A 20,113-nucleotide genomic window follows, 5' to 3' on the forward strand; every position below is an offset into this window, starting at 1 on the left:
CTGGGACACGCTGGCAAACACCTTCATATGATTGCGACACTTAGGCTTTCCTGAGGACGAAAGGAGACAAACGGTACGTCATGTTTGGTTATGTTCGAGGTGGTTATGTTGGTTTTGTGTCACATTCCGACATAGCAAAGCCAGATATACTGTACACGCTCGGTTTCGAATCTCTTCCCACTATCACCAGCCAGCTGCACCCTTGACATGGATAGCCACTACACGGTGACGATCATTCAGCCACGGTGTTTATTGTACTCTACACACACACACATACTAACCGTCGCTACACAACACCCGACCACAAGTACCCGCACTAACCAATCTAAATTCTCGGGGCTCGTACGCAGTAACACATACCAGGATACAGTGGACAATACAAACGCATACACTCACGACTTAACTATTGTCTTCAACTTAAGATCAACATGTTTAGTATTCTCAGACACATACTACACACACCTACCCTACAAGACACCTACACCTCCTAACACACACTGGGGATCAAACCCCCTGTATAAAATGTCAACACACTACACCAACACCAAGCTGTGACATTTGATCTGTAAAGAGCTAGACGGCCACCCAGACCAACCACCAAGGTTAACAAATTGCTACGGCTCCTCCACCCCCCCCTCCGGCCTGCCTTTGGGGTTTCGAACCCAACCAGGTGATTTGCAGTAGGTTCGGGAAAGGCCTCGGAAGAAGCGGGACGTCCCTTCTTATCCCGGTAGATGATGGTTACGTAGCCTGTAATGATCAGCGGCGGCAGGACCAGATTTTTTTTAAACCTTTGTATAATTAGGTATGGCGGCGGTGGGTCCCTTTGGTACTAAAGAAAGGAAGGGGGGAGGGGGGATAAAGGGAGAGGGAGGGATAGAGGAGAGGGGGCGATTGACAGGCCCGTCACAATTAAGTTTGAGGCCTTGCCGCCTTGGTTGTGACGTGGAGGATGAAGAGGAATTCAACCTTTGGGGAGGGGGGGGAGACTGAGCCTTGAAATGGGCAGACAGGAGGTTCAACCACCTTGTGGGTAGTGGGGGGGAGGGGTTTAACCTGCAGGGGGCGAAACCTTGCCAGGGAGGAGGAGTTAATGATGGAAGGACAACTTGGACTAGCGAGGGCTCCGAAGCAACAAGGAAGCCCTACCCAAGTACAGGAAGCTTCCAGGTGGAGGAAGGATGGTACAGGACGCCTCTGAGGGACGAGAATCTGTAGACGCCGAGCAGGTGGGGTAGCGGGAGGAGCTGTACAGCTATATATTACTGAAGAAACAAACCCGGTGTCACCAGGAGTCACCTCGAGGACTGACGCCACCAATAATAACCTGTTTATTTGTATACTTTCACTTAAACTCTGGTGTGTGTGTGTGTGTGTGTGTGTGTGTGTGTGTGTCTGGCTCAGTCTTACTCTTGTCTTGATCAGTCTGAGTCGATACCCCGCCTCACTCACTCACTCACACGACCTTAAAGAGACAAATCAATCTGGTGGAGGAAGACCACTTGACGAGTCACTCACTCCTCAGTGTCACGGTCTCAAGTGTTAAGTCATCCTTGAGTGTGAGCTCATCATGTAAGCGTATATATATACATTAACCGAAATTAAACAATATTTACCGTGATAATTTAACTAAAGAAGGTGTGTGTGTTATAACCTTGTCTCACCCTAACCACTACTACACCCTTCACGTGACCTTGACCTCGGTAGTAATGAAGGTGGGTGGGTGGGTTAAGGTGGGTGTGGGGGTGGGTTGGGTATGGAAATGAGCGCCCCTCACCATAACTTACGGTACCATAATAATACAGTTTGAGGTGCGTCAATAATACCCGAGTCTTGATTAACAACAATCTATTACGTGTTCAGGTAAATAACATCAGAATATATAGCCGGTACCCCTGTTACCTTCTCTCTACCTTACCACCTCCCTGTACCTCTAGCGTTCTCTGCCTCTCACGTCCAACAAAACACTTTCCTGGACCGTCTCTCTCTCTCTCTCTCTCTCTCTCACACCAAAACTTTCTCATTATATTCAGGGCAAAATAGTATAGTTATACCTCTTACCTCACCACCCCCCAATTGCCCCCATTCCCTACCTCCTATTCAGACCCCCCTTACCTTGTCAGACTACTCCCTCTCCCTTCTCAATCTCCACAGCCTCTCTCTCCTCCCACATTCTGACCACTCTCTCCACCTCCCTTCCCATTACCTATGTTCACCTCCACACACATTCTCAGCCTCACTCCCACCTCCCAATAACACGTTTCTGTTGCAAAGTTAATTTCAGGAAGAGGAGGAAGAACTGGAGGATGGAAGGGTGGGAGGAAACTGAGAAGAGGGAGGGAAGTAACTGGAGGAAGAGGGAGGGAAGTAACTGGAGGATGGAAGGGGTGGGGAGGTAACTGGAGGAAGAGGGAGGGAAGTAACTGGAGGAAGAGGGAGGGAAGTAACTGGAGGAAGAGGGAGGGAAGTAACTGGAGGATGGAAGGGGTGGGGAGGTAACTGGAGGAAGAGGGAGGGAAGTAACTGGAGGAAGAGGGAGGGAAGTAACTGGAGGATGGAAGGGGTGGAGGTAACTGAGGGGGAGAGATGTAACAGATAGACAGAGAAAGGAGGCTAAGGGGTGGGGTGTTAGGTAAGGGGAACGTGTGTGGCTTAAGGGGGAACGCAGAGCTAAGGGGAGGTGGAGCTAAGGGCAGGTGTCAGCAAGGAGTGAGGTGTCGGCTGGACATGTGGGCAGCTGGCGTGGTGAGGTATCAGCTAAAGGAGGTGTGTAGGTCTCAGCAAAGGGGGAGGTGTAGGTGTCAACAAAGGGGGAGGTGTAGGTGTCAGCTAAAGGGGGAAGGTGTAGGTGTCAGCTAAAGGAGGGAAGGTGTAGGTGTCAGCTAGAGGCAGGAGGGGGGGAAGCGTCACACATTTATTACCTAAAATCGTGACGGTGAATCATGAATCGCAGCTTTTCGTGTATTAAACGCTGGCGAGAGGTCAAGGCTAGCAGGGAGGGAGTGAGGGAAGCAAGCAAGCAGGGAGGGAGGTAGGCAAGCAGGGAGGGAGGTAGGGAGGCAAGCAGGGAGGGAGGGAGGGAGGGAGGCAAGCAGGGAGGGAGGTAGGGAGGCACGCACACACATCTAGGAAAACGTCCCACACATAATACCAAGATCCCGAAGGAGTCGGTGGAGATTACTGGGAAAAAAAAGGTTACCTAAAGTGTTTTCCCCAGTTTTACGAGTTTTTAACCCAGGATGAACGACGAAAGTAACAGTAATACAGTAGCCAGAGCAAGAGGAACACCAACAGAAGCTCGAAGCATGGAACAACGGCACCAACAACAGAAGCACTAACGGCTACTAACGGCAATAGAAGCACAAAATACAGGAACAACATTAACAGCAATGGCACCAGCAACAGTAGCATGATCAGAAACGGCAACAACAGCATCAACAGAAACGGCACCCTCCAGACACCAACGGTACACTGAGGACAAGAGAGACCTAAGCCACAGCATAGACAAAAGAGCGTTGTGGAAGTTGAATAATGGAACAGGTGAATATGATGGATGGATGGATGGAAAAGAAAGATCAATACACAACAAATATATGGTAATGGAAGAGATGGAATGGGAAAGCAAGATAAATGCCGGGATAGTGGGCCATAATACGCCAATACTGTAATTAACTGTTCCACCTACCCCCTCCCTCCCCACACACACACACACACGCAAATCTGTTAATGATTACTAATTACTAACAGCAGTTTAATAATTATCTAATACATCGTTAGATATTCTATATAATATCATATTTATTAGATTTGTCATAGTTATTTAAATTTATCGTCACTCAAGCGCTCATAATTGTTGCACCATGATCGCGGGTAAACGATCAAAAATACGACACAGGAAATGGTGACGAGTGTAGTGTGGAGGGCGTGAAGCATCCCGGAAAATGGAGCCTTATACCACTACCCAAAATAATTAATGTGTCCCATACGCCAGAGGAGAAAAATTGGCGGGGATTTATTGGCTCAATTATTACGCCAAAATTATATTTCCGCGAACTCAAACAAACCTCCCGCGTCTTATTCTCACGGACTTGGAGGTAGTCTTCTGTTTCTTGAATTCACAGACATTAAATCTTTTGTTTGCCATTTCTCACAGACTCGGCAGTAATCTTTTGTTTTCGTTACTCTCATAAACTTTAACGATGGTCTTTCGTTTCTCTGTTTTCTCACAAATTTGGCAAAACTTTTATTTACCTAATTCTCACAGACTTCGCGGTAAAGTTTGTTATTACTTACATGATAGGTCGTTGGGATGAACCTTTAAGCGTGTTAGTGGTCTATTAGGGCAATCAAAAGTCCATTAACTAGCCAAACTGTGTGTGATTTATGTAACTAGTAGTGTAAGCATATCGCACTTGACGTAATATCCTTTTTAAATCGCAATACGCACAGGAAGCACTACGTTTGCTGAGGACATCAATAAACAGTGCTACCATACACAAAGTCGTGAGCCAGGTAGCTACTTTACTTCCATTGCATCAATTCCTCTGTAAAACAAAAAAGACGCCTTCCCTGTATGTAAACAAGCCCCCCGAAATGTTTTTACCCAGGAGAAACCATTAAGGGATCCCGTTAACGTGCAAAGGGACACCTCTACCTACATCACCTGAGAGGAAATTGGTCCACAAGTGACAATAATAATTCATGATATCCCAGGTGGTTAGTGAAGGTAATGACACGCGTTCTAGCGACCCCTGGAAACCCCCTCCCAACCCTTCTTTTCCCAGTACACACCCGGACAATCCTAGAGTGGTGGTACTTCTGAATCATCCTGGAAATGCCGAGTACACTATCAATCTGTTAGTATAGTACTGAGAACCTGAGACGAGGCGAGGGAATTACAAGGTTAAAAAATATAAAGAGTAAAAGTTGCCAGTCTAAAAATTCCTTCACGAGAGGAGGCTGAATCCTAGCCCTGGGTTGTACTGGAAAAAACTACTCTCTCGTAGTAGTGGGGCGGCGGTAGTCAGGGGCGCAGAGTGGAACTGATCCACTTTCATTTGACTCAAGTGCGACCAACACGCATATCACCCGCCCTCCCCCCTTCCCCTGGGGTGGATTTAGGGGAAGGGGGGAGGGGCGTTGGGGAATTATGGTAGAGAAGATGAACCCGGTGATTACAGAGCAGCAGCTGGCGGAAATCATATTAGGATGAGAGAGGAAAGTGGTGCAGAGGTGACGAGTAGAGGGAGGGGAGACGCCTGCCTGCTGCATGACTGCCAGCCAGGTGCTCACCTTCCTCGTGTCTCGTCAGGTACTAGAGGGAGGGTGGAACTTCGCGCGGACTCGAGGCAGGTGGTGAGGAGCGTCAGGTCTCGTGGGCCCTACGACTACAGGTCCACGGCAGCAAATTCCGAGACTCTAGGGCGAGGCAGAACTAACAGGGGGGGGGGGAGGGCGTGGTAACCTCCCTGAAGCGCTTCAAGACGGGAGGAGTCAGCCACCGGAGGTCGTGGTAGATCCTGCATCAGTGATCGTACTCAACTTTTGACGACGTGATATATAATTATACATACATGACGTTTTATTATTGTGTGTACGTGGATGTCTACGTCAAACACACACGCACACACAATAAACCCAGCTAACCAAACACCCACACGCAAATTCAATCGAACAAATCCTCCCTTCACGCACAAAAGCATACGCACATCATATGCTATCTGTTATTGACAAAATCCACTTGACAGCTCTCCCCCGCGTCGCCACACACCGGAAGATATAAACGCATCAACAGGAAGTGATCAAAGCACAAACACGCTCCAACATCACAGGCTGCTGGGGTTTTATCTTGTAGCACTAACACCCATTACAGTGCTCAACAAATCTATTCAATGCATCACGAACGGACCAGTTTTACATGAACAATATTTACGTTGACTAAGAAATACAGGTAGTCGCAAAACGAGTCGATGTTGAGGCCTTAAAACGATATTACTGTACTATCACGTAAACAAACTCCCCACCCCTCTTCCGCCACGCTTCTGATATCAAAACACGAGGTACTACAAGTGGCGGCGGTCGTCAGCACTGCCACCACTTGTCTCTGGGAGGGTAGCGGGGGGGGGGGAGGGGGGGAGACTAACAACCCTTGGCGCGGTAATTAGAGAGAAATAGTTCACGCTACAACGAGCAGATGGTCGTCCACTCACGCCTTTCCGGCCATCCCTGGGACCCTACCCCCCCACCACCACCACCACCTCCCACTTTAGTACAACACATCCTAGGCCTATCACCGCCTTACTTCACAGCTGTTATTATCCCCCAATCTGTCTCGAGTTCTCCTTATTTATTACTTTTCATCACAAAATCCCCCTCTCCCATTTTCTTCACCTGTTCTATCAAGTGTTCCGGGTCCACCTGGTCTACTACGGGGAGGAAAATTATACATACGGGTGACATATATCTATATATATTAGGAGGAAAATAGAAGCAGAATAGGTAGAATAATAAAGAGGGAAATATTAAAATAAATGGTAAAATTAAGAAAGGCGTAAAGGAAGAAACAATCCAGCCCCCTCCCTCCCTCCCTCCCTTATCCACGATCAAACATGAGGGGAACCACGACCAGTTCCTGTAAACCCCATGATGCGAATTACGATGAAACTGCTTCTATTATAGCTTTAAATAATAGGTCAACCTTTTCAATAGATCAATAGGCACTTCACGGAAACACTTATTTTTTTTTTCAACAATCAGAATTAAAAGTTGAAAAAAAAAGTTGTCTTATCTAAGTAGGAAAATTAAATGTGAGAAAAAACTTACGATATATTGAAACATTTAAATTTTCTTGTTATAATTTATAGTAAAAATAATTCAACAAACAGAAACTTAAATTCTATGTACGTAAATAACTCATTAATTTCTCGGTAAATAAAATAATTTAGCGAAAATAAACTTAATTTTGATTCTATTTAAATATACCGACAAGAGTATTTAAAACAACACAAAAATTAAATTAATTATTGTTTACTATTTTATATACAAAAAACCTTATAAATAACTCAGGCTCTTCGTTATTACTATTGTTACTCTTATTATATTGACTTTTAATTGTTATCTTTGATCATTATCGCTGTTATTTATGTTTTTTAATAACATAAGTAAATCCAGTTCATAATATTTCATAAGTGTACACACACACACACACACACACACACACACACACACACACACACACACACACACACACACCATAACGAATCCAAGTTAACATTTCCAATCACATCCTCACAATGACGTCCCCTAACAAGCACGAACCACCTGAATGCTAATTACACATTCTGTTTTAAATCAGGTCGGCCATTGAATAAGCTATCTGTTGACCAAATATGTTCAACCGTACTCAGTCTACCGTAATACTGATCTCCAACTGCCGTGGCGAAGGTCCCCGACGTACGTGAGCTCACCGTTGACAGGATAATAGGCTCATATGCATGTAAGCGAGGTTCTGATTGCCTGATAACTGAAGTCTGCATGTAAGCGAGGTTCTGATTGCCTGATAACTGAAGTCTGTATGTGAGCAGGGTGCTGATTGGTTGATAAGCTTAGCCTGTGTGTTAGTGAGACCCCCTGATTGGATGATGAGTTGTCTGTACGCGAGCTACCGGGGGGAGGTGACTGATGTACGGTGGAGTGTCAGCACGCGTCAGCTACCATGTGTGTGTGTGTGTGTGTGTGTGTACCGTGTGTGTGTGTGTGTGTGTGTGGCTGAAGGCTTACTACTACGTGACTGAGGCCCTGACTGACTGATTGACGGCTTGCCCGCACGTGAGCCATGTGTTGATTGGTTGACCGTTAATCCTTACATAAACAAAACTTTCATTGGCTGATTGGCGGCTTGCCTGGACCTAAGACAAGTGGGGATTGGTTGATAGATAATTCTTACATAAACAAAATTTCCTATTGGTCAACTTATGTTAAGATAGTGACGTATAAGCCAACCAAGGACTAGGAGATAACCCTCAGTGCTTCGTAATAAACTAGAAAGTCCAAATAAAAAAAAATATAAGTGGCCGTCCTTGTTCAGTAGGTCAAGTATGATAAGTACATAAGCCCCCACTCTTTAAGGAAGGACTTAAGAAAATAAACACGTCTACTGTTTTAAGAATTATATCGCCCGTATTAAGATCACCGATAACATATTGCCGTCAGTAGGAATCTGTCTCATGGGGTCACAAATCACTATGTTTACGACTAATTCAGTACTCGGGATCGCTGACATTGGTCTAGGTTTGGTCGAATGTCAGGTGTCGACAGCGGTACAACGTGAATGCCAAAAATTACCCTCCATTACACCAGTGTTCTGTGCACCACTCCACCCAGCTACCCAAGGTTACCTCCAACCAAACCACGCTGACAACACCTAACCTTGTTAATACTACTACGACAACCAAGGTTACTCGATAACAACCACGGCTATGGTAACCAAAGGCTACACGACTAGAACCAAAGTCAACCCAAGACAAGAACAACCAACCACGAGAGCATGACAAATAACCAAAAGCAACGCAACAGCCGCGCACAACACACGCACGGCAAGACTAACATTAAGCTAACCAAGGTTACACACACGCTACAACCAAGGCTATAATGCTGTCGTTTACCCCTGAGTAGAGACCAAAGGGTGACTCGACAAGGACCTACCACAGACGACCTCGTTACCCCAGTCTACCCTAACGAGGAAAATAATACTATCAGCAAGGGCAAATAATGGCTTCATCCCTCAAACAATTACGCTAACGACCATTTATACCTTGGCAGCACTAATTCCCCCAGAAACTGCCCCTTCCTTCTACATATTCATAATCTTGGCGGCGGCCACTATCACTCGCCAGATGGCCACACAACCACCAAGCTTCTCAAATGTTTCGTGTGTTAATTTTCTTCTTTTCTCTCGTAACTGGTTGTTCTGACGAAGCTAATAATTACTCAGAAATTATTACTATTATTTTTTTACTCATCTCTGAGTCGTGTCTCATAAGTTAACAGTTGGCAAGATGGGTTACTCCCAAGTTGTGGGGAAAATCCAGGTATAGAGTTTGGGTAACTTTAAGTCGTGACTGTTTACCTGTTACAAGTATTTAACGTTGGCTGGTGGCAACTTTGTGTCAGGTGGATAATTTGGCTGTTTAACGTCACAAATATTTTTGAAGGTTTAAAGCAAGTCTGATTGATATATATATATATATATATATATATATATATATATATATATATATATATATATATATATATATATATATATATATATATATCAATATATATATAATATATATATATATATATATATATATATATATATATATATATATATATATATATATATATATATATATATGTGTGTGTGTGTGTGTGTGTGTGTGTGTGAACAATCTCCGCCGTCCACCTGAGCGAGCGCAGGTAAACACCTCAGCGCTACAAAGATCACCAGGCAGCTCCCTGGCCTACGGCCCCTCCGCCCTACCTACCGGGGTGTTGACATCATCACAACACCTCTAAAGTACCAGATACCGATCAAATTCATGCACAGAATTGTCTCGCCATACCTCAAGTTGTCGCTGTTCTCGGGAAAAGGATGAGAAAATCCAAGAAATCCCGAGAAACTGGTCTTTAAAGCTCCCAACCTCACATATTCCGCAGCACACAAACACCACAACACCAACTACAATACACACAATACCGTCACTAGATCCACGACGAGGCAACCTTGTCCCAAGACGTAAACTCGGTGGGGATTGGTCCATTTAACACTGGCCGGGGCCCACGTGTTTTCGTCAATTATCTAGATAGTTACCGCTCACCGGGGTAATTGGCCACACGAGACACGGACGACTGAAACAAAATGGGAAAGGGAGCCATCCATAATGGAACGAAGCAGCGGGGGCAAGTCGGTGGTGATGGTAACAGTTGCCGAAACGCCTACTTTTGATGGTTTATTTGTCGACAGTTAAGTTGTATCCTGTTGTTGCTGAGGCAGTTCTGGCGGCGTCTTTATCTAATCCTTCATTGTTGACACATTCGAAATGGGTTAAAAAGTCCTCTGTCAGACTGCAAAAATGGGTGAACGCAGCGGGCCAACAGTATCCTGTCTGCTGCCTGACTAGGAAAGGGTAGTGCGGGGAAGAGTACAATAATTAGGTAATCTGATTATTTAATATGATATATCTCTCAAGCCCATAACTGATAAGAAAAAATAACTAACTCTTTACCGATGAAAAAAAATGACTTCCTTGTCCAAAACTCATCTAAACACCTAAAAATTAAGATATAAACAAGAGCTAATCTAAATCTGGAGAGAACATGACAGTTGGCGAAAGACAAGGAGGATACCCAAGCGGGGGAGGGAGGGGCGGGGGGGCGCTACACACCATTGCCACAATTAACTTAATTCGACCATTTCGTCCAAAGCGACCTGGTTGACGTCTACGGTTACAGTAGGTAGAGGATGGTGACCCGGGACTGTTGTTGTGATGGATGATGGGCTAGTAACAGGGAGGGGTTTGTTGATGTTTACTGCAGAGGTTTGTCATACGCGAGACACCTGCCTTCCTACCATGAACAAGTGGCGTTTGGGGGGGGGGAGCTTACCTACCTAGGCATGGATAGGTCGACCAGGGAGGACCCAGCCACACAGGACTCACCACGGGAGGACGTGAGGCTCGGCACAAGGCTCTCCCTCACTCCAACAACAAGAGAACCAATATATACACACACTTTGCTCCTCCTCTATATTATACACTACATATGCGGGGATTTCTAAAGCCAGTTCCAGAGATAAATTAATAGTTGTCAAGGATAAATTCAGTCACACCATAGAATAATGACAAAGAACTTGTTTACACATAGACACACCCGCCGTACGCTATTAAATCATCCCAGACTGGACCAATGCAACAGGTTGTAAGCGGAACACACCCACACTCCCCGCTCGCCTGTACTACACCCCACCCCCTCGCCTGTACTACACCCCCACCCCTCACTAGTACTACACCCCACCCCACCCCTCGCCTGTACTACACCCCCCTCCTACACCCCACCCCCACCTCCCCTCGCCTGTACTACACCCCCACCCACCCGCCTGTACTACACCCCCCACCCCCCCTCACCTGTACTACACCCATGCTTACACCCCCTCCCCAACACCCACACACGTTAATAACCCACATATTACCGACACCCAAAATCCGTATCATCAACCTCCTCTCCGTAATGAAGCCGTGACCCCTCACAGGTAAGGTTGGAGGGAAAGGAAGAATTTTTGACACGAGTGACCCTCCTGTACATGTTTTCCTTACTTAAGAACACGGGTCCACCACAGCTTGCTACATCAAGTGGGTGGGTGGCGGGCCCAACACAGTCTGGTAGGGGCCCCGGGGACATAGGAGGGAGGGAGGGAGGGGGGTAGAAACATTCTCACAAAACCCAAACCTGCAAGCTTTCACTCTACCTTATGGTGGTGGCACAACACACACTTCCCTCTTACATGTATCGGCGACACCTGAGCAATACTCACCTGTGTGGCCTCTTTGAGCGGCGGACAAAAGCTATCGTAAACACGAAAACAGCAAAATAGGTGAGTGTTGGTGGTGGAGGCGGGAGGGGGAGTAGGGCGGGAGGGGGAGTAAGGCGGATGGGGGGGGTGCGGGGAGGAGGAGGAGGGGTAGTAAAGGGTCGGTAAGGCCACCCACAAGCTCGCTCTCCTGTTGACAGATACGAGATACGCACATTTACTCGCTAATTTTCTCGTCTTCTGGGGTGTGGTGTGGGCGCGTGGGGAAGCTGACCAAGCCCCCCGCCACGCCCGCGAGCTGAAACAAGAGCAACACCCGCCAAAACACAGACAACAAACACAACGGGGAGAAAAATGAGGAGAGACGCATTCAGTAACGAGGCAGCGAGCAGGTAGGGGGCGTTACCTGCCGACGCCTCACTACTTACAGAGCGAATGCCGATTATGTCTTTCTCTGCGTTTATATTTTGGACCTTAATTTATCTATCTATCACATTACCCTCACTAACTAACTGCTAACAACACACAACCAAGAGACGAGACAGATCCGCCACGTGAGGATAAATAAACCCGACCAAGTCACCAACACTCGATTAAATCCCTCCGGTAGTGGGGTGACTCTCCGCCGCCACTACCTGGGTGAGGTGGGCCGGAGGGAGGGAGCCACCCGACAGGTCACGCTCACCTTGCCGCGACGTGAGCGAGTTTCCATGGAAAATCCGTATTAATTCTCTCACTCTTTATGTACCTGTGTCCTTCACGAGAGAGAGAGAGAGAGAGAGAGAGAGAGAGAGAGAGAGAGAGAGAGATATTACAAACGAGTGACGGTAAGAAGAGGAGGCAATTACATACGAATCCTTTACATGGAAAATCAGCATTAATACACCCCCCCCTTCAAGTTGATGTTTACGGCTAAAGGAACAGAGAATAAAGGTCAAACAAACAAAAATCAGATACGGAAAGAGGAGGAGGGAGGGAGGGGGAAGGGGCGAGAACACTGAGAGAGAGAGAGAGAGATGTTTGTTGATGAGACAGTTATTAGTACCCCAGCAGGACGGCTACCAGAGAGACTACTTCGCTGAGCGCCACACGATCCAACCCGCAGAGAGAGAGAGAGAGAGAGAGAGAGAGAGAGATTAATAGCATGTTTATTAACCCACAACACGCGCGCTAAGAATCTGGTTAGTTAAAACACAGCGACGCACATTAATTATCATTTATCAAGACTCGGGTGGAAAACTGACGAGAAAACATAAGAGGAAGTATGAGGAGGAGGAGGTGGGAGGAAGAGGGATGATTTACCAGCATCTGAGGCCAAGGGAAAAAAACAAAAAAGCATTAAAACAAATTCTTTAACGAGATCGGCTGAGGAAATGTGATGTATGACGCAACGACATAACACGGGGGAGAGAGAGAGAGAGAGAGAGAGAGAGAGAGAGAGAGAGAGAGAGAGAGAGATCAATGTTAATCAGCTCCAAAGTGCAGCTCATCATTACAGCATGGAATTTAACACTTGACATAAAACCAAACCAACCGTCTAAAAACCATCAGAAACCATAACAAACCACCTCGTTAAGTTATAAACAACCTTAACACTAAACTACACAAATTTGATTAAATTCTCTCAAATAACGAAACAGATATTAGTGTTTATCAAGGAAATAATCTATAACCTGATACGACCCAAGAAAAATGAAAATAAAACTGAAGATAAAAAAACATACACGGTATCTGAGGTGGTGTTATCGCGGTTAGCTGATAAGAGCGTGAATTCACTCCCGTTCAAGATAAAACGTTACTGAGACAAATTATCACAGGAGGCTGCGTAATAGTGAGGCGAGTGGCAGAGACCAACCACCTCGCCAGGGGTACAGAGGCTGCTGAGTTAATGGGAAAGATTATTATTAATAAACGAGAGAATCATCTGAAGAATCAATACCCTAGTTTATTTCACATGAAGATTAATCACCCTAACATCTTTGGGAGGAAGGGGGGGAGGGTAGGTTAAAATGAAGTTAGATTACGGTGGAGGGGTTAATCTTCAGGTGATCCCAAACACTCAACCACGGCGTGGAGACGAGGCAAAAGTGTGTGTGTGTAAATAGAGGACCGTGTACGTAAAATGGTAGTCCCCAAAATAGTTCCTGGTCACCCCTACTACTTCCTACTACTTGAGTGATAGTAGCTCTCCACACTAAACTATAACACAAGCATGAAAAAAAAACACAGGTAAAAAGAGTACGGTAGTCATTCTCTTTACCTGTGACTTACCTTCAATTGGTTTTAAGACAGGTGTGATGGTGCGGAGGGGAGGGGGTGTTGCCGCCCCCTCCTCTAATGAGTTACTTACCTGACATGATTCTTCCAGTACACTCAAATATATCAACAGTAAACAGGGTAAACAATGGGATATACACAAACAACCCATAAACAAGTATCCCCGTGAGGCTAAGCAAACAGGCACACGAGGCGAGTAAACAACGCTAGCATAATATTTGACACATCTTATGCAAACAATTTACAAGGCGGCCACATCAACCCCAGGAAGAGTGAGGGAGGGAGGGTGGGGGGGAGGGAGGTGGGGGAAGGGAGGGAGGGTGGGGGAAGGGGAGGAGGGTGGGAAGGGGGGGGGGAAGGAGCGGAGGAGGATAGGGGTGGGGCAGGAGGATGGGGGGTAGGGCAGGAGGATGGGGGTAGGGCAGGAGGATGGGGGGGTAGGGGCAGGAGGATGGGGGGGGTAGGGCAGGAGGATGGGGGGTGGGGTAGGGCAGGAGGATGGGGGGGTGGGGGCAGGAGGGATGGGGGGGAGGGGGAGGATGGGGGTGGGGTAGGAGGATGGGGGTGGGGGGGAGGATGGGGGGTGGGGCAGGAGGATGGGGGTGGGGCAGGAGGATGGGGGGTATGGCAGGGGAGGATGGGGCGGCAGGAGGATGGGGGGTAGGGCAGGAGGATGGGGGGTAGGGCAGGAGGATGGGGTGGGGCAGGAGGATGGGGGGTAGGGGAGAGGAGCGAGGATTGGGACAGGAGTGGCGGGATGATTTGGAGTAGGAGGGGGAGGAGGGGGAGCGAGGATGTGGGGCAGGAAGAGGGGGAGAAGGAGCTTGCTGACAAAACATACAAACACCTCAATATCCTTCATACACAGCAAGCAAACAATCCAAACACGACATGAATCATACACTTGTGAGGAAACCACATCGACAAACACCTCAACATTTTCACAATATACAGTAACTAGACCAACGTACACACCAAACAATACACATCTGTAGACAACGGACATGATTACAGCAGAAGGGAAACATGATATAAATTGCCAATCACAATGAAAATAAACATTGTCTATGTGTCTTCCCATGTACCGTAGAGCCATCTTGAGAATTAAGCCTGACGTCACACTAACCACGTACAGCAATTTCCGAGTTTTATAAACCTATTCTCAGAACGCGGCCACCACAACCATGCCTGTTCACGGAGACCATTACGTCAACTCCCACTACTCGGAAACATAATCTGGGAGGTGTTGGTCATCCAATTGGGAAACTGTTACTTAAAAAAAAAATTCCCCCTGAAATGAGCTAAGTTGTTATAAATATAAATCCCATAAAGTTGACATTTTTACTAGTGGCAACAATACACCCGCTAACATATTACATTTACTGGGCATGACTACTGGGCATATCCGGAGTTGTTCTTATTTATTACAAATGAACCGCCGCCAGCTCTTACGCGCGTCCAGTTCTCTTGACTGGTGTTACCACTTAAAACTTGTTTACATTGCTTACAGCTAAATCGCGCTTGATATATTAACACTCTGTCTTAATTTAAAATTGGTTGTATAAACGCCACACAAATGCACACCAGATGAGCTAATTTAAGTTTGAAAGCCAAATAAGGGATTAACATCAAGCCTCGCGGTGTAAGCTCGAGCTGATCACGAATCGGACCTGTGTACAGTATAGGTTAATGCGAAGCCTTATATGCTGACATGATGCAACCGTGAGCGTCCGGAAACAAATCGTTGCCAAGCTTCATGGTACAAGACAACCCATACCCACGCCCCACCCACCCCTCTTCTTCCTCCAGCACACCGTGACGTAACCACTACCCAAACGTTCTATGAGGCGCACCCAACACAACAACTCAAAACACTATCCTACTGTGGTACATATTTCTTGTTAGTCGAACGAGCAGCTTAAATTTCGTTTCAGGAAATTTCCGACAATACCCAAACGTTTTGTGAACGAGATACGCCTGACAGGTTTTCTTTTAAGAAACTTGCAACACACAACACAATACGCCCACCCAAACGTTTTGTCCTCGCGCCAGAGTATTACCCAACACAGCTACTTTTTTATATACTAATGGAGTGAACAACGATTTTAATTTTTTTTCGGGAAATCTATACACCAGAGTAAAGCGAGTGACATTTAACCCTTCTCCACACGGGCGGGCAGGGCGGAAATGATGAATAATAACCACTTCCATGAGGAGACACATACTGCCCTTCCGCTCTCACTGTCCAGCTCCACTACACCACCGGAAGTGTTATCACAACCACAGCTTCTACTGGGAGTGTTATCACGGTTTTAATGTTAAAACAACCATTGCTGGGGGTGTGTTAGGAATTATCACAACCACCGCTGGAAGTTATCAATTATAACTTACATCAATACAACCAGATAGGAGTGATACCGGTTTTAATATTATAACAACCACAATTAAAATGTTAGCCCATCCCTGGCCTCTCCTGGAATGTTAGTCATCACAGCCATTGTTAATAGTAGTATCGCTAACATCATAATGCTGTCACTAGAACAGCTTTTTGTGACACCATAACCACAACAACGATGCATTGCTCAAACAGCAACCCCACAATAGGTATGTTTCCACCACGACCAGAATATCATCACAGTTAACAATAAAACCAAACTACAGGACATGTTAAAATATTATAATTACACTTTTACACAATTACTCTAACACAACAGACACCATGCTGAAATTCAATAAAAAAAAACCCTCATGAACTCTAACGATTCACTCAGTACATCAAACACGGTAATTCTCTCACCCACTGCACTGCCATCGTAAAAACTAAACGTAATACCAATTATCCCGATTTTATTCATGCTCTACGAACAAATATATCCACCGAACAGCTGTGGAGAACATGTCAACGAATCCCAGCAACCCACTTGAACTTTTTTAAGATCTAATAATCCCTTATAAGTGTGAGGGGTGTTGGGGTGCCGTAGCGGGGATAAAGGAGAATGCCGTCGGAGCATGGCGAGGCTGTTCCTCTCCTCCAGCGGGGAACAAAGGGATACTTGTGCCGGGTAGACAGCGTGGTCCTTCTTCCGCAACACCCGCGCCCTCCAAGGCGCTCTATCTCTCTCTCCTCTGAGCTGTCTCACTCTAGCTAGCAACTCTGTGGCAAGTTTAACTGCACAGAACTTCCAAATGACTCTAACGAGCAAACTAACCAATCTATACTCGACCGTAACTATCATGCTCTATGTAAACAAATCTAGTTACACATGGAAAATCAAGTTCACTATAGCTCAAATTGACAGAATTGGAAGTCTCCCTTCAAGTAAAGCTGTCTCGCTCAATCTAGTCCCCACAACAGTTATTCCCTAGTTCTGACCACCACACAAACCTTCGGTGGTCAGCGCTCTTCACAAAATTCTACATCATCCGGGCACACAGCGGGTCGAGCATTGTACCTAAAACACACGTCACGTCACTTGTTTATGGCCAAGCCGTGAGGCCACCACCACCTCCGCTGGTCTTGTAATCCCAAAACAGTTCAGTACTTCAGTGGGAATAATTACTGTTTCCCCGTGCATTTATTATATAGTAGTAACATCAGAACAACCTGCAGATGCCGTTTACATTGCGGTTCGACCAAGAACAGGGAATTTTACTGCCCCCTAACCTCATGAGACGACAGTGTGACCAATGAAGTGTAACCAATGTCAAGCCTAAAAGATACACACAATCATAAAACCAGACCGTTCGCACCAGAGGAACACTAGACTACCCGACTCTGGTGGTACTGATGCACTTAAATTTAGCTGGTACACGTAAATTCCACAGATAAACAGACGGGAATCACCAGAAAAGTGTTTAGTTTGTCGTAGCTGCACTAAAACTAAGATTATCGATCATCCGTATAATATGTAGTCATTCGATGCTCAACGTGATATGCGACGACTAGATGAAGACAATACAACCATGGCGTAAAAGAAATTCTAAAAAAATAGCGTTTGTTGAAGAGATACTACAATAATACCCGAGCCATAACTCCCCCCAAATAAAACAAATTAATGTTTTTTTCTTATATTCATCAACATACTTAACTCCGCATAGTAGACAAGATGAGGGACATAAATACAGCACATTAACCTAATTACTACTCATGTTTAACCCAATTACTTTCTCACAAAAAATATAATACACGAAACATAGCCAGACATTGCAATCTTGCAACACCAGCAGGGAACGGCCAACACTCGTGCACAACACTGCTGATGGGCTATGAAGTGTAACGCCTCAACGCGGAGTCCTGTGTACACGTTTCAGCGCGGGCAGCCCACGCCCAGATATTAGCATGAATTACCATATCCTATCCATCACCTTCAACAGCTCTCGCAAATTTTCCCACGATAAACCCATTTACGCAGATTATCATTTATTTTGGGAAACGTCAAAATCAAGATGTTTCAACGATAATAATGCCATGATATTCTACGGAAACAATCCGTTTATGAAGTGAAAAGCTATCAAGATTGAAGACTCGCTAGCATTTTTTAAAATTACTGGGACACGGTTAAGTGCCTGGCCAATACAATATAATGCGGTTCACAAATACATGAACAATAGGTAAAAAAAAACGTGGACGCGTAGGTGTCACAATACCACTAGCTAACCGCAACATAAAATAAAAACAACCGCTGCTTCCACAGGTGCAACTGGGTACAGGTGTTCCGAGAACAAAATCTTGTACGTGGATTCAACATAATATTCCCCGCTGCCGCACGCGATATACACCTGTCCTGCAGGTGTTGAACACGGGTGCTTACGGCAACAACACCTGTCACCACTGTTCCCGTTAACAGGATAAAGATAAGCGATCTAAATTACATTGAAACTAAGATGTCCCGACACCTAATGTATCAAAAGAGACAACAGGCATGGATGGATCAGTTGTTGAAGCCCGTTAACATCTATCGTCGTGCACGCTGATCAGCCCGCCCAAATTCTAAGAGCAATCACCGATAACAAATTGATTGCTTAAATTTACCGGGAATTCATCAGTGTGCAATAAAATATAATGTGTAAGAGCAACAACCACAAGTAAATATTTATCATGCAGAACATATGTAACAAAACTCCGAAGATAACAAAAATTCAATTTACACTAAATATTAACAAAATAAGCGTCCCAGTAGGCTATATTCAACCAGGCATTAATAACAATGAAAACAAGTTTACTGAACTATTCAAGAATTGATTACCAATACAATAAAATCAATCAGGTTATTAATGCGTTGAATGTGAGGTAGATTTACTGAAGGACAGATCAGGATGACTGTCTGAACTAAACACGTGTGATTAAATAGTCATCCCAATATTCCCGTTTCAGTAAATATCCACGAAATTCCCATATGCAAATTAATACTTATTTTCATGACACTTACCATGATTAGTTTGTTTGGGGTCTTGTCCGGATACTCCTATGATGGCTTTAATCCGCTGTCCGGAGTGTTGGAATCCGGAGGACACTAGACCTCACCATCCGGCCATCAAGACAATCCCTGGCGATCACCGAACACGATAGTCTCCAAGACACTCGGATGTATGGAAATTGGTTACCCTTTTTTTCCGTAAGGTCTGCCAAATTGCGTACCGATGAGGCAAACAACGAAATATGGCTAAGTCTCACTGACTGGATACACTCGATAAACTCATAAAATCTTTGGTTTCCGATAAATATGAAAAAAAGGGTTCACAAATATATCGATATCACCAGATTAATTATAATGAACAAAAAAACAATTTCACTTTTGCTTTTCTCGTGATTATATTGCTCAACACTGGACCGCTGCGATGGTCTTTGTTGATCTCTCACTATCTCACACCAAGGAGGTCACCATTCGACAGGGTAAAGGCTCTGACCATCCAATAGCCGTGAAATTTGCTAGTAAGCTCACGGACCAAAGCGCTGCACGTCCATACGCCTCGCCAGTCGTGACCGAACTGAAGCAAGGGAGCGTCTCAGCTCAGTCGTATAGAGTGGCCTGCGCTGACTAGCTGCGCGGGTGCCGACTCAGTCTGAGGTGGTGTGTGGCGCGACGGCTGCCCCAAGCACGCCTCCCAGACGTTCTTCTTCATTAATTATCAACTATCATGACACATTTACACTCTTAATTCACGCGCTGCTCATCAGCGGCACTTCTTGGCAGTGAATTGGCAAGGCGAAACCAAAGCAAACACTGGAGACGGACGAAGAGTGTGACTGAATATAGTGGGATCTTG

The 20,113-nt window shown here is 45.6% G+C and overlaps 1 protein-coding gene across 1 annotated transcript in view; it reads right to left on the minus strand.

The window, feature by feature from the left end:
• The window catches only part of LOC121877316 (fidgetin-like), a 42,681-nt gene extending 22,786 nt beyond the window's left edge, over window positions 1-19,895 (minus strand). Inside the window, exon 1 of the mRNA XM_042383005.1 lies at window positions 19,276-19,895. Coding sequence (XP_042238939.1) covers window positions 19,276-19,278 — 3 coding nt within the window. The 5' untranslated portion in view covers window positions 19,279-19,895. The remainder of the gene's footprint in view (window positions 1-19,275) is intronic.
• Window positions 19,896-20,113: the final 218 nt, after the last annotated feature.

This window comes from Homarus americanus, unplaced genomic scaffold (genome assembly GCF_018991925.1).
Source record: "Homarus americanus isolate GMGI-L3 unplaced genomic scaffold, GMGI_Hamer_2.0 scaffold33468, whole genome shotgun sequence".
NCBI lineage: Eukaryota > Metazoa > Arthropoda > Malacostraca > Decapoda > Nephropidae > Homarus > Homarus americanus.